This window comes from Bufo bufo, chromosome 3 (genome assembly GCF_905171765.1).
Source record: "Bufo bufo chromosome 3, aBufBuf1.1, whole genome shotgun sequence".
Lineage (NCBI taxonomy): Eukaryota > Metazoa > Chordata > Amphibia > Anura > Bufonidae > Bufo > Bufo bufo.
This window is the reverse complement of record NC_053391.1, coordinates 183,736,589-183,752,381: the sequence shown is the minus strand read 5'-3', so window position 1 is coordinate 183,752,381 and position 15,793 is coordinate 183,736,589. Positions and strand designations below refer to the sequence as shown.

The window sequence follows — 15,793 nt, the reverse complement described above, 5'->3', positions numbered from 1 at the left end:
CTGGACCAACAAATCAGAGCCACGGTTCTCCCAGGCCACTTTATGGTGACGCTGCATACAGTATGTTGACGCAGGGCTGTGGTGCCAACATTGGCACTCTGCCCACATATTCTACATATGGCCATGTTGACCTCCTCTGGCGGCTTCACAAAAAACTGCCACACCGCTGAGCACCTGATTTCCCCCCCCAACACTACTCACTGGCTGACTGCTACCGCCGCTGCTTCCGTGAACCTGTGCACCACTCCTTTCTGGGCAGGTAGGCTGCTGCAAAGCGGGTCGTCTACCCCATGCCCATTTGGCTCCCGACCTCCCACTGCTGCCACCCTGCTGACTCCCGGCCACGCTAGCGACTTGCTGTCTCCGCCACTGGCTCACAGGCAAGCTGCCACCCTCTTCTCCTGATAATGACGAAGCCCCTTCTTCACCTGGCTCCCAAGTGCGATCGGCTTCATCATCATCATCGAGTAGTGTAGGCACATCACTAATGTCCTCCTCCACGGTCTCTGAGTCAGGAGCCTGACCGCTCGCAACACACGCTCCCGTGCCACTCTCCTCATCGCCTAGCATAGGAAGCGGCGGATGTCTCCTCCAGATCTTGGCTGGGCAGTAGCTGCTGACTGTCCTTTAGTAGCTCTTCCTCGGTGAAAAGTGGAACTGAGCCTACAGCATGTAGTACTTCTCACGGTGAGGGAACAGAAAAGGCAGGTTGAGGACAGGTGAGGGCACAGGGCCTGCTCCCGGGCCATGCCTACTAAGGGTTGTGTCTGATGAACCCTGATGTCACTTGGGATGACGTGGATGACCGAGTTAACCAATCAAGAACCGCTGGGTTGCTGGTCAAGACATGACTGCTAGATCACACCGGTAGCTCAGGCGTCACGCTGCGACTCCTGCTGCCACGGCCCTTACTCTCCTGCGACATCTGCTTGCACCAGAAACATTCAGGCCTCTGCCACTCCTCTGTGCATGGCTTGGCACTTCTCTGCCTGACATACTTGTAGCGGAAATAAACAAATTAAATGGAAATTAAAACACCCCTAAAAGCGACTAATATATTTTTCTTTTTGTACTGAAATAGTCCACTAAACGCTTTCACCACAATTAACTGCAGAAATGCACTGAGAATATATTTTTCTTGTTGTACTGAAATACGATCATATACGCTTTAACCAGAAAAAACTGCAGAAGTGAACTGAGAATATATATTTCTTGTTGGACGGAAATAGGCCACTATATGCTTTGACCAAAAAAAAAATTAAGAATCTGATTAAAGTGCGTATATATATTTTTTTAAGTACTGAAATACACAACTCTACGCTTTCAACAGAAATCACTGCAGCAGTGCACTGAGAATATATGTTTCTTCTTGCACTAAAATTTGCCACTATACGCTTTGACCAGAAAAAAAATTAAAGAGTGAAGTGCGTACATAGTTTTCTTGAAGTACTGTAATATGTCCCTATACGCTTTCACCAGAAATACAGATGTGTCCACACTTAACTGATCACTTATCTTAACATGTCCTGAGATGTATGTCACGAAATGACGTTATATCTAAATTGGATAAATTGCAATACATCGTTCAGACAACAGGTGGCGCTTTGTGTTACTAGCTATACAATGTTCAGACAGCAGGTGGCGCATTGTGTTACTAGCTAAATACCTGAACTTAAGGTAAAGACCTGGTAATAGAATTACAATTGTGAAATTTGGCCAGGTTCACATCAGGTCTTTGTCTTACATTTAACATACATAAAAAATAATATATTGTATACATTAAACAAATCCCTCCAATGGATGCTCTTTCTTTACTGTGCAAAGATTACCATACTTTTTGACCTGTGCCATTGTTCACTACAATTCTATATGTCGTATACTATGATTTAGATACACTTGGTGTCAGTATACAGTGCTAGTCTAGTATTATATTTATTATATTAAAAATAACACACACCAACCACAGTATTATGCAGAGATTATTATATACTTTTAACAGTCCCATTACATGTTACAAATGTACATAATACAATTCAGACACATTGGGTGACAGTATATACTGCAATTTTTGCATGACATTTAAAATACCTATTGATTATTGATTGTCTGCTGAGCTGTGTATCTAATCCTATTATGTGTGATACTGCCTGCTAAGCTGCGTATCAAATTCTATTATGTGTGATACTGCCTGTTGAGTTGTGTGTCTAATCATATCATGTGTGATACTGTCTGCTGAGCTGTGTATCTAATCCTATCATGTGTGATACTGTCTGCAGAGTCCTGTGTCTAAGCCTATTGTGTTTGATACTGCCTGCTGAGCTGCGTATCTATTCCTATCATGTGTGATACTGCCTGCTGAGCTGCATATCTAATCCTACCATGTGTGATACTGTCTGCTGATCTGGGTATCTAATAAGACCATGTGTGATACAGTGCAGTGCACATATATTTTTCTTGTTGTACTGAACTACGCCCCTATACGCTTTCACTAGAAATAACTGCAACAGTGCAGTGCGTATATATATATATATATATATATATATTTTAATGAAATACGCCCCTATATGCTTTCAACAGAAATAACTGTAACAGTGCGTATATATTTTTCTTTTTTTACTGAAATACGCCCCTATACACTTTCAACAGAAATATCTGCAACAGTGCAGTGGATATATATTTTTCTTTCTTTAATGAAATATACCCCTATACGCTTTCACCAGAAATAACTACAGAAGTGAAATGTGTATATATTTTTCTTGTAGTACTAAATAAGATACTAAGATAAAAGCTTGCAGCCCAATAGCAAATTGATGGAATGACAGAGCTGTCTAATGACTATTTGACAACGTCCCTAGCACCTTCTGACTTCTCTCCCTGCACTAAGATGCTGTGAAATGAATCCTCCCTCCTCCCTTTTCTGTCTTTTTTTTCCCCACAATTATTTTTCCACTTGCTGTCCCTTGCGCCTTCACACATCTGTCCCTGACTCTGAACGCTGGAAAATGGCAGAATGTAAAATGGCTGCAGTATTTATAGGACTGTGACATCACAGTGCTGGCTAGCTGCTGATTGGCTGCATGCAGGCATGTCAATCTGGGTGATCTCGCCTTCCCAGAGTTCCTTGCCCCATGTCCTCACGCGTGTAGCCGCCATTTTAGGAAAATTGCGATTCGTTACCACGAAGCTTGAGGAAATTCGCATTCGTTGCGAATCGAATTTTTACTGAAATTCTAAACTAATTCCACTTCGTCAGCTACATTTAATGAATGGTCCAGAGATTATGGTGACAGACACTCTTTAAATTGAATCAATTATCTCAAGTATTTATCATTATCTAGACAATTTCCCAATGCAAAGTTCTAAGAAAGCATTCTCCATAATTTTTATATAATAGGGAATATTTTTTTTTTTTTTTACTAAAACAGACGTTAGGAGAGCTGTCAGATCCTCTTTATGCTTTCTTCAAATTTTTCAAAAGTGACAAAAAAATTACAGATCGTAGATCATGTCACCTAGAAAGAAATGCACATTAGCTCTCAGTAGCTAGTCAGTTCTTAAATCTTCTCAACGTACCCACATTGCAAAAACACGAGCAGTCTCTCATTTTACACTGATTTGCTCCACATTACCTTCCATACTGTGTCATGATTCCTGGTGGGAAGTAGGAAGTGTAACAGCCCCCAGAATACTGTTCCTCACTCCAATTCTTTTCCTCATAATGTACAGGCTATTCAATAACAAACAGGACATTTAGTAGTCATATACTAAACATAAATTACTACATCATAAATAAGAATGGTAAAGAAGGTGTAATTTAAAAGGGTTTTCCGAGACATAAATACTGATGGTCTATCCTCTGAAAAGGTCATCGGTCTCCGATTGACATCCGGGGCCCCACTGATCAGCTGACTGAGAATGCCCCATCACTCCTGTGAGCGCTGCGGCCTTCTCCCTTCTCATCAAACACAGTGCTGTACATTGTATAGCTGCTGTACTTGGTATCACAGCTCAGACCCATTCACTTCTATGGGGCTGAGCTGCGCCTAGGCCAAGGGTGGGCAACCTGTGGCACTCCAGCTGTTGTGAAACTACAACTCCCAACAACAGCTAGAGTGCTGCAGGTTGTCCACTCCTGGCAAGGCCATATGAACGTGTGGTCACACAGCCTAAGAAAAGCTCGAGAAGGCCGTGTCACTACTGCGAGCGCTGCTGCTTTCTCAAATAGATGATCGGCTGGAGTCCCAGGCTATGAGCTGTGCGCTACGATTGGCCAGCGCTGCAGCAAGGGACAACCCTAATACAAAATCTCCATCCCAGTACAACAGAGGGAGCTGCAGACACCGGAGCCTATACCGGGCGAACGGAGCGGCGCCCAGACATACTAGTAAGTGCAGGGGAACCCCTGGGCGCCGCTCTGCCCACAGATATAGTTAGTTTTTAAACTAGTGAAAGGTCCTCTTTAAAGAGGTTGATCAAAGATCTAAAACTTATTTGCTATTCACAAGATAAGAATCTGATTGTTCAGAGTCCGAATGCTGTGACCTCTACTGATCATGAGAACATGACTCCTGTATCCCACATATATGGATTGTAGGGGGTTGTGCATGCACGCTGAAGCTCCATTCACAGGATTTAGGGCTGATTCACATGACCATAATAGGTCCAGGAAACACGGCCGGTATGTCAACCGCATGTCGTGGACCAACAGCAGCTCTGCTGACCAGATCTGACTGCATCATAGGGATTTATGGTGCAGTTAGCTGCTATCTGATCAGGGGTATAATGTACTGTACTCACCATCCATGTGGATACAGTACAATTGACCTGTGATCACATACCAAGTGACTGCAATAAATCACTATAATGCAGTCAGTCTGGGTCAGGGGAGTCATGATCGGTTCGGAAGATGCGGCCTATACAGGGGCCGTATTTCCCGGAATGATCATGGCCTTGAGAATCAGCCCTAAGGCTAGGGCGTCACTGTGACTTTTTTAGCTCTACTGATTGACGTTAACTATCAAGACAAGGCTGCAGATTAGGTTGGATGCCATCTTATGGACTGCAGCTCTCATTCAATAGTAGCACTACAAAAAGTAGTAGCCCAGTATACATATATGCAACAACTCCGACTATTGAGACGTTTAACATGTACTTTGAAGATAAATCCATGAAAGTCATACTATACAGTTGTAGTAACAAAAGACAACTTACATGTAAAGCTTTGTCAGTTCCCATTGCTTTGGCATAGTACTCACTTATTCTTCTCTTTCTATGTATAATAAAACAAAGCATATTTAGATATGGGCCTATTTATATAACCACTCCTAATCATTTCATTTTTTCCCCAATTTTAGGCCATTTAAATTAAGGAATTAACCATGTCTTGTTGTGGCACCTTTCTACTTCACTCAGCCTGCAAAGAATAAGTTTTGTTAATTTCACATGAGTGAGTTTTCCATCCGGATGCAACGCGTGGAGCGAACGCATAGAATCCTGAATGAATCCTGACCCATTCATTTCAATGGGTTTGTGTCATCTTTACGTTCAGGAAAAAATTGCAGCATGTTCTATATTGTGTGTTTTTTAAGGCAGCCTTGGACCCATAGAAATGAATGCGGCTTGCGTGAAAAACGGTGATTGCATCCGAGCTGAAAAAACTAAAACACAGAACACAATTGCAGACAAAACTGACTGAATTTCCTGCAAAACCATCAGCTTTTCCCTGAACAGATCCTGACTCATTCCCTATCGCTCATGTGAAAAAGCATTTTTAGAAAACAAATTTGAGCTGCAAATACATTCATTTCATCACACAAACTGATTTAGTACAGTTCTTCTTGTGAAAGTAGATTCAGCGCCCAAAGCTGCAAGAAGACATCTTGGATCTCTCTTCTTTTTTAACATTCATTCACATATCCTAAAGCGGTTGTGCTGCCCTGTGTATGGGAAGCTGCTTTCTACTAGCACTTTGTGCTGTTTTGCTAATAGAGCCTAATAAATAAAACTGGGGCAGATTTACAAAACCTACAGATGGTGAAAACTTGGGCTACTTTCACACCAGCGTTTTTGCTGGATCAGTCATGGATCAGCAAAAATGATTCAGTCATGATAATACAACCATCTGCATCGCGCGAGACTGTAATAACGTTGTGCATTAACTTTACTGTAAAAAACCTTTGTATCGAACTTGGGTTCGGTTCCAAGTGGTACCTTGGAACCAAACCGAGTTCGGTATCAAGGTTTTTTGCAGTAATAATTAATTCACAAAGTTATTACATGAAGTCTTCGCGTAGTAATAACTTCGGCTCATTGGAGCATCTGAAGTCGATTTGCTCATCCCTACTCACAATGCAAGTCAATGGGGACGGATCCGTTTTCTCTGACACAATGCCATCCGTGTGATGACATCTGTGTGCTGTCCTCATTTTTTGCAACCCTATAGAAATTAATGAGTTTGCATTTGATCAGCAAAAAATGCAGATCGGATGCAGAACGAAAAATACAGTCATGTGCATGAGGCTTAAGGGACAGAGAGGACCCTGCCTTGTATCTCTACCAAACTCAAAATAATCCCACTATTTATTAATACCGTATTTTTCGGACTATAAGATGCAGCTAGGATTTAGAGGAGAAAAATAAGAAAAAACTTTTCATCAGTCCCCAAAATTAGACCCCCAAACTCTAAAACGTACTTCACTTGCTCCAGACGGCGCTGCCACTCTGCAGATCCAGGATTCTCCGCTCCCTGGTCTTCTTCTGGCCCACACTGCACAATGACCTGAACTCGCACAGCGTCAGGTCATAGTGCGCGCCTACATGCACTAGGTCCTGACAGTGCAGAATGGAAGAATACCAGGGAGGGTGAGTACAGCCCTCGCCTCCTGCAAACTAATACAATTTTCCACAATTTTTTTAGGGGGAAAAAAGTCTTATAGTTTGAAAAATATGGTATTTTAGCTGTCTATATTAAAGGAGTTTTATCCTCGTAATAAATGCTTAGCCCAAGCCAAATCTTTCCAAAATAACCCAGAGAAACCTCCACTCCACACTGCTGACGGCCTTAAAGGGCATCTAGAGACAGTATGGGGCCGAGGTTTGCACTGCTCCCAAAGATTTGCGAAGAGCCCATGTATATTATGCAATGTTGACTTCGGGGAAGGAGATCGGTCTATATGAACTCGAGATGATAAATGTCCTTATCAGGTTTAGGAAACAATACAATTGTTAAAAATATAGTTACTACTTTACATTTCCCATATGTCTACTTCATGTTTGGATCATTTTGTGAATGCCATTTTATTTTTTGGGGATGTTAGAAAGCTTAAAAGTTTAGAAGCAAACTTTCAGGTCTGAAGTCACTTTGTGAGGCTTACATAATAGAAAACACCCAAAAATGACCCCATTTTAGAAACTATACCCCTCAAGGTATTAAAAACTGATATTACTAATTTTGTTAACCCTTTAGGTGTTCCACAAGAATTTATAGAATATGGAGATGAAATTTCAGAATTTCACTTTTTTGGCAGATTTTACATTACATTATTTTTTTTCTAACAAAGCAAGGGTTAACAGCCAAACAAAACTCAATATTTATTGCCCTGATTCTGTAGTTTACAGAAACACCCCATATGTGGTCATAAACTGCTGTGCGGCCACACGGCATTGCGCAGAAGGAAAGAAACGCCATATGGTTTTTGGAAGGAAGATTTCACTGGGATAATTTTAAGCTGTCATGTCACATTTGAAGACCCCCTGATGCACCCCTAGAGTAGAAACTCCCCAAAAATTACCCAATTTTGGAAACTACGGGATAAAGTGGCAGTTTTGTTGGTACTATTTTAGGGTACATATAATTTTTGGTTGCTCTATATTACACACTTTTTGCGAGGCAAGATAACAAAAAATAGCTGTTTTGGCACTGTTTTTATTTTTTGTTATTTACAATGTTCATCTGACAGGTAAGATCATGTGGTATTTTTATAGAGCAGCTTGTTACGGACGTGGCGATACCTAATATGTATTTTTTTTATATTTATTAATGTTTTACACAATAACAGCATTTAAAAAAAATAAATAAATCATGTTTTAGTGTCTCCATATTCGGAGAGCCCTATTTTTTTTTATTTTTTGGGCGATTGTCTTATGTAGGGTCTAATTTTTTCTGGGATGAGGCGACGGTTACATTGGTACTACTTTGGGGGGGCATATGCCTTTTTGATCACTTGGTGTTGTACTTTTAGTGATGTAAAGGGACCCCCCAAAAATTTTTTTGCATAGTTTTTTTTTTTTTTTTATGACTGTGTTCACCTGAGGGGTTAGGTCATGTGATATTTTTATAGAACAGGTCGATACAGACGCGGTGATACCTAATATATCTACTTTTATTTTTTCCCCTATTTTTTACAATTCTTTTAACTTTATTTTTGGGAAAAACACTTTTTTTTTTACTTGAAACTTAAAAAAAAAAAAAAAATAGAAAAATGTATTTTCTTCACTTTTTTTTTTTTTTGTCCCACTCTGGGACTTCAACTTTTGAGGGTCTGATCTCCTTTACAATGCATCACAATACTTCTGCAGGAGGCTGGATCTCACAGGCTCTCGCGGAAGGCAGCCACGATGCCTAAGGAAGGCATCGGGCTGCCTTCCCTGCCATCAGGTCCCCGTGACAGCAGCGCGGGGACCCGATGGCTGCTTCCTCCCTGCACGGACATCTCACGTGCCGCGGTCAGCGCTGACCGCGGCCGTGCAGGGATTAATGCGCCGGCATCGTCGATTTCACAGATGCTGGCGCATACAATAGGGGTCCGGCTATCAGTGGTTGCCGGACCCCTGCCACGGATCCTGCACCCGCCCGATCAGTGCGTGAAGGGGTTAAGGGGAGATACTAATCAAATGTAATGATTTTTACATTCCTGCCCATAAATAAAAACCTTGTTGATTTGATCAAAACCCCCAAGAGACCCTTACCTCTCCTCCTTAGTAAGATGTGTCAATTTAGATGCTCTTCTGGATAAAATGAAACTAAAGAGAGGAAAAATAATGGATGTCACTTAAGATATATACAAGCTTATCAGACAATGAATGTCCAGATTGTTATTTTTCACACTGTATCTTCCTTTGGAACAACATTTCACCATAACGTACAGCTTCTGAAGCCCTGACCACTTGATGAATTTTGTAAAAGGGAAAAACTGCTGGGTATTCCGCTGCAGAAGCTCCTCTGTTTTTTTAGGGCTGCTGTTTTACAATGTAAATGCTACGGACAAGCTTGTGGTTTAGCACCATTGAATGGAGCTAAACCATGAATGGACACCTGCAGTGGTTTCCAGTGGCGTCCATTCGGACATAGTTGGCGCGGTTTCCACATGAACAGCAGTGCCGCCACCCATTGTATCCAATCGGTGATGCTGCAGCTTTCTGGAACGGTGGCTGCATCAAATTCCGCCGGCAAAAGACTAAGTGTGAGTTGGGCCTTTTGAATACAGGTTCCAAGGGGTTAAAGCTTTGATATCACATGGCAATATCACTGACATTCATTTTTCTGTTGATTTTTATATTCTATTTTCTGTACATAATTATGAGGAGCTCATCTTTTCTGAGCTGCTGCTCTGCTTTGTTGAGAGCACTTAGAGATGCTTCACAACAGTCACAGGGACAGAAGACATTGGTGCCTGGAGAGGATTTACTGGTGGATCCTGTGTTATCTACTTCCAGCTTTTTTATGTATAGTAGGTGTTACAGTTAAGTGGACCTCTGCCAACCACTCCCTCTCCTTCCTGAATGACAGGGCCAGGCAAGTTGACTATGCAGGAACCTGACCCTGTCAATCAAGGAGAAAGAGAGGCTGGCAGAGAAGCACGAAAAGCAAGGAGCACAGAGCTCTCAGTGCACTTAACTGCTAATCTGCATACGGATTAAAAGTACATTTTCTCCATAATGAATCAATGGATCGCTAAGTGAAAGGAATTATTCCATTCCGCTAAGCTAGCAATACAAGGCATTGTGCCTGGTTTAATATTGTGTTTGGTGCAATTAATCTGATACTGTGATCTGGAAAATGTCTGGGTTGTGCTGATTAGACATACAAGCATTCATCTTTTCCCTCGTTTTTTGGGGGGAAAAAGACACTCATTATGTGAAAGTTGCCATTATTTTATGGCACTGCGGCTTCCATTACTTTCATTGTTCTGTCCTTTAAAAGGAGTAAAGCGATGGGGAAAAAAATGCCACTGTTAAAATGTTCTGTATCACGCAGGGCAAGGGCTGTTTGTTGATATTCTTTACACCTCAGGAACGGGCGCCGACTTCTCTGGTGCCCGGGACTGCAGGAGTTTCTTTTCCTATAGTGTGCAAGCACAGCCACCGCTGCGAGATTATAGGGTGGTCGTAACCCCTGGATACAAGTAGTGCATAATGCGATGGTAAAATGAATTAAGCCAGCAAAGGAGGCAATATGGACAATAACAATACATTAGTGAGTGGCTTGTATTAAATTTCTCTACATGATAAATGCTATTTGCTGAAGGGAGACAACCCCTTTAACCACCTGCAATATCACATTTCTATAGTTAACATTTTGCATTGATAACATTTTTTTACCCCATTATAGCTGGGCATGAACCATCAGGCTTTGTATCATCTAAGGTAATCTCAACTGGAGTGTCTTCATCATCAATAAACATAGCTCCACAGTAATCTAGAGGAAAACAAGGAATGAGAGAAAAGAAGTAATGAGCGACAGATATACACCATTATTTTCTGTTATACAAGTTTATAACTTATTTCTATATTTTTTGTCCAGTAGCGGGCTCTTCTGAGTATTTGTCATATGTAAAAGGTCTGAAATACATGAGCATCCTAAAGCAAAACGGTTCGTTCAGTGAGATGTTGCATTAGTGCTGCAGGCAATGTTAAGGCTGTATTGACGTTTATTAGCGATGATCTGGCGGTGAACGAGCAAACGTTTGTTCATGGGGAAATCCCAATTTTTTAACAGGTTTAAAAATAATCGTTTGCAGGCGGCAGATTGTGGTGTCTAATCTTTTCTGCTGCCGGCAAACAATGATTCAGTATAGAGAAGAGCGATGGCATAACGATCACTTCTCCCTATACTGAGGGGGAGATTGCTGCATGTAATAGCAGCGGTCTACTCCACTGAGTACAGGGGAACACAGGGGACCAGGTGAATCTCCCTAGTCCCCCACCACCCGCACAAGTGGCACATGGCACGGTACACTGACTGCACTACATACAGACAGGCAGCCTACAGCACCTCAACAAGCCTATGTTCATATAAAAAGCTGGGTAGATTATGTAACAAACTACCCAGTGTATTATTATAGATGCACAGGGTAGCTGCGATGACTTCTAGGTACAATGGCAGGCCGGCCAGTATCATCTTTCATCAGGAACCTACGTTCTAGAAGTTGTTGCAGGGGCCCCCATAATCAATCTTCTTACAGAGTCTTGCTGCTGTCTGCTACTGCATGAACAGATAATATTTGCACGTAGTGTTACAATAGGCCCCCAGAATACATTTTACTGGTGGGCCCAAGGCATGCCAGTCCAACACAGGCCTTTAGATACAGTACACACTTATACGCAGTCTATACAGCATTTGCAAACAACAAGCGGCAATGTAAGCAATTGAAGTTGACTGCCCATAACACTCCTAAAGAAGAAAACTCGGAAGTATTACTTCTACCTGAATCAATCCCTGTTGAAATGAGTGATTAAATAGCGCCATTTGCAGAATACAAGAGCTGCTTATGGCAGCCTACATCCTGTAAACCAGAACAGCATAATAGCAATCGCAGTGTCCATAAGGCTGATACATTTCAGTATGATGATTATCAGTATCTACTCTTTTGAGAGTTATGGCTTATACATAAAGCTTATTCTCGTAAAACACATATTAGCATACTAGTTTCAATGTATATTTACCAAGATTTCTCCAAAATGCTTCCTTGTAATACATCATGGTCTTTATTACAGATCCCATTGGAAGCCTCTGAATTAACTGATTTCTAATAGGTGGCAGCTCAGGATTAAAATGAATCTTTGCAGTTAAAATTGGTGGTATAGCACTTATTACATACTTGGCCTGAAAAAAAAAACATTGATTACTATTACTCATAGTACTTCCACTGACCACTAGTAGCTCACAGAGTAATGTCTAGACCAGGGATCAGCAACCTCCGGCACTTCAGAAGTTCTGAAACTACAACTCCTAGAAGCCTCTTTTCACTTTTATGGGAGTTACAAGAACAGCCAAGAAAGTGTGCATGCTGGTAGATGTAGTTTCACAGCAGCTGGAGTGCGAAGGTTGCTGATCCCTGGTCTAGACTGATGCACTGTAAAAAGCTCATCCTGACTAAGTTCTGATAATTTTCGTTGTTAGTTCACTGCCTCCAAGCATAGAAGAAGAGAACTTGAACAATAAGCATGAAATGATAATACAAATACATTTTTCCATAAATTTTTTGATAATTATTCATACTGGACAATGCCGGGGACATCTTGCACATGGCCCACAGATGGTGTAGCTTCATAAAGAGATTGTGCAATATACTCCTATAAACCAGATGTCAAACAGCACTAAACGTAAAAAAATACATAAATAAAATGAAGGAACTTACCTGATAGACTTCATGGTTTAAGGTCTCCACAATGACATTTTCACCAGTCTGATCAAGCCTCACCACTGGACTCTCTAATTTAACACGATCCTTAAGAAGCTCCATTAACTTCTCACTAACCTGACCAGCACCTCCAACAAACTTTCTCTCCTAATCAAAATAAAAAATGATAATGAATAAAAGAAAATTCAGATAATACAGTTCAATTTATCAATTCACTACAAAACAAAACAATATTTAAAGTATCATACTAATTATACATCTTCCCTCCTCTGCTTCTTTCCCTGGGTATTCAGGCAGTTTTAGAAAAGGCCATTTTCCTTCTAACAATACTTATGTGCATCTTTTTCTTAACCAGGCCTTCCTTTTATCTGCTCTGCTGTAGGACAGGAATCCTTGTCTGTAGGTCCTCAGCCCCCCTTCTGCTATTGAGAAGGCGATTTTCATTTTCTTGTTCATTTGTACTCTAGGTTGTTTTACTTTTATATGGCACGCAGGGGTGTACCTAGCCTTTCTGCTGCCTGAGGTAAAAACTGAAATGGCGCCCCTCCCTCCCCAAAGCCAATTTCTTACCCTAACCCCTTCCCTTAATCTCATGGCCCTTAGGTTGCCGCTCCTGCCCCTACTTGGTGCTGCCTGAGGCGATCGCCTCACCTGGCCTTATTGGTGGTGCACCCCTGATGGCAGGGGCTGTATCTTTTTTTTTTTTTTCCTTCTCCAGCCCCTCAGGATCTCCTTGAGGTAAACCATGATTCTTTTGACTCTACCTTGTTTTTGAGCATTTATTTCTTTCTCTTAGTTTTTTCCTATCTACCAGATCTATTCTATGGCAGTTAGCATGGCTTTTCTCTTCCCACCCTCTGAGACTGTCCCATTGTGCTGTGTCCCCGAAAGAAAATTGGATTTTAGTATTTACTATAACGTCCTTTTCTCGCTTAGTTCATTGGGGGACACAGATGCTGCCCTCCATTCTCGTGGTTTCCCTTACTGGGTTCAGAACATGTTGCTTTCTTCTTGCAACTATTTGTATTGTCTGTCTCCTACTGCTATTGGTACAAACTGATTACACTTGTGTCTATGGAAAAGGTATAGTCCTCCTGGAGTTCTGCAATCATATATTTGCTTTACAGCAGTCATATGGAGATGGGAAATCTCAGTCAGGAGAAGACTGATTGACATCTGTGGGGAGATGTGTTTGCATGCTCTCTGACCAGTCACTGTGCAGGGAGGATGGGGGATATGAGCTGTGTCCATCACCTATTGGCAATGGTGTCACCCTGTGTTACTTGCTTTGATATTTGTGATGATAATGTGATGACTACTAAGAATTGATATCTACAGAACGGGAAGTCTTAAGTGGCGACGTTCTGTACACAGAATATACAGGACATCACTGCTGAGGCCAGTGAATGGCTGCAGCAGTGATCTATGTGCTTGAAACCTAACTGCGGCAACCAGAAAAACAAACCAGTGGGGAAGACCAAAGCTCAGTGTTGGAAGAAGCAGAGGAGAAAAGGGTTGAGTATCCATTCTTTTGTTATTTTACCACATGTATAGGGGTTGCCTGAATTTTTCACTCATACAACTCTTTGAGCATTACTAGAACTTATCATATGTCTAGAGTTATTTTATAAAATGTGTCCTAACTATTTTGGATCTGTGAAGAGAGTGCGAGGTTTACAAGGAGAGAGATGCTACGATCAAGCCTCCTCATGTCACATTCAGAACATATGCTACAGACGTACAAGTCTCTATTATACTCTGTAACACTAGTATTTCTGCATTCCGGGCAGCGAAAATCCTGAATTTGAACCAGGAGAGTATGACTCTACTATCTGCTCAGAGTAAAAATCAGGCTGAACTTTAGAAAAGTTGTACTTATTCCCGTCTATGTAGTATTACTTTGAACTTTGAGCCTTTTTATGGGCAGACATGCTTTCCTGGCAATAACTGAGGTTAGCGATTCTCTGGCTTACAGCAGAGAATTGGCTTCTGCTTAAATTATGGCACAGTTTCAAAGCAATTTCACTCGCCATTGCTATTTTTACATTTTATGAGGAGAATTTATCATGGGGAAACTTTTTAAGTCAGTTTTTTTGTCTGCATTGATGTATTTTACCAAAGGTCGTACATTGTTTGATACATTTGGTGCATCTTTACAAATAACACTGTTACTCTATTTTTGCTACCTCCCTATTCACCTCTTTTTCTGACTTAAAAAAAAAAAAAAGTCGCAGTTGATAAATCTGGTGTGTGTCTAACATAGCTAACCACACCACAAATGGCGAGAACGGTGTTAAATCACAAAAAGTTGCAATTTTTGTCCAAAAATGGCATGAGCCATTTGTGACTTTTATTTACATATTGAATCTTGAATTTGCACTATAAAACATGAATTACCTGTCCTCCATTTTCCACTGAAAACATTCGTTGTGTTCCGCCACAGAGTTTTGTATACCAGACGAACCATAGGACAGAAACATGTTGCGTTTCAGAAGTGACATTCACATTTACAAAAAGCTGAGCAAATCTTTTAGCTGCCCTGTTAAAATACATGTAAATGTTTGATATTACATACAGTCTTATTAAAGCATTCTTCATCTACAAATGTGGAGACCATAATAAATACTGTAATAAAGTGTAATCTCAACCACATATGGCCATACATGTCAAAAATGGTATGACAGCAGGATCAGGTAGTCACAGGGATTTTACATCAGTTTAGTTTAAAGGGATTTTCATAATAAAGACATTTACCACATACTGTACCAAATGGATATGCCTGATGGGTGCAGGGTTGACCACTGGGACCTCTAATTATGAGACATTTGTCAATATTCCATATATGTGTCCACAGCCTATAGGGAGAACCCCCTTAAAGAGGTATTCCAGTTTTAATGATTACATTTATTTATTTATTTAGAGAACCAGATAGTGAACAACTTTCTTATATACATCTATTTAAAATTTTGCTTGCAGACCATTTTTATATCCATACAGCAGCCTCTCCCTAAAGAAGAAAAATGGTATGGCCCATTTCAGTCCTGTTATATGCATCCATATAAGAGCTGGATAGGACTAAACATTGTGTCAGTCATGTGACCCTCACAAGTATCATGTGACCTGGCTTTCAGTTGACTGCCCAGGTATCTAAC

At 41.0% G+C, this 15,793-nt stretch overlaps 1 protein-coding gene across 1 annotated transcript in view; it reads right to left on the bottom strand.

Moving 5' to 3' along the window:
• Positions 1-15,793, bottom strand: part of LOC120994921 (amine oxidase [flavin-containing] A-like) — a 126,141-nt gene that overhangs the window by 23,975 nt on the left and 86,373 nt on the right. Inside the window, exons 6-12 of the mRNA XM_040423808.1 lie at positions 15,039-15,180; positions 12,639-12,788; positions 11,944-12,103; positions 10,600-10,696; positions 8,968-9,021; positions 5,212-5,269; positions 3,630-3,727 (exon numbers count right to left, since the gene is read on the bottom strand). Coding sequence (XP_040279742.1) covers positions 3,630-3,727; positions 5,212-5,269; positions 8,968-9,021; positions 10,600-10,696; positions 11,944-12,103; positions 12,639-12,788; positions 15,039-15,180 — 759 coding nt within the window. The remainder of the gene's footprint in view (positions 1-3,629; positions 3,728-5,211; positions 5,270-8,967; positions 9,022-10,599; positions 10,697-11,943; positions 12,104-12,638; positions 12,789-15,038; positions 15,181-15,793) is intronic.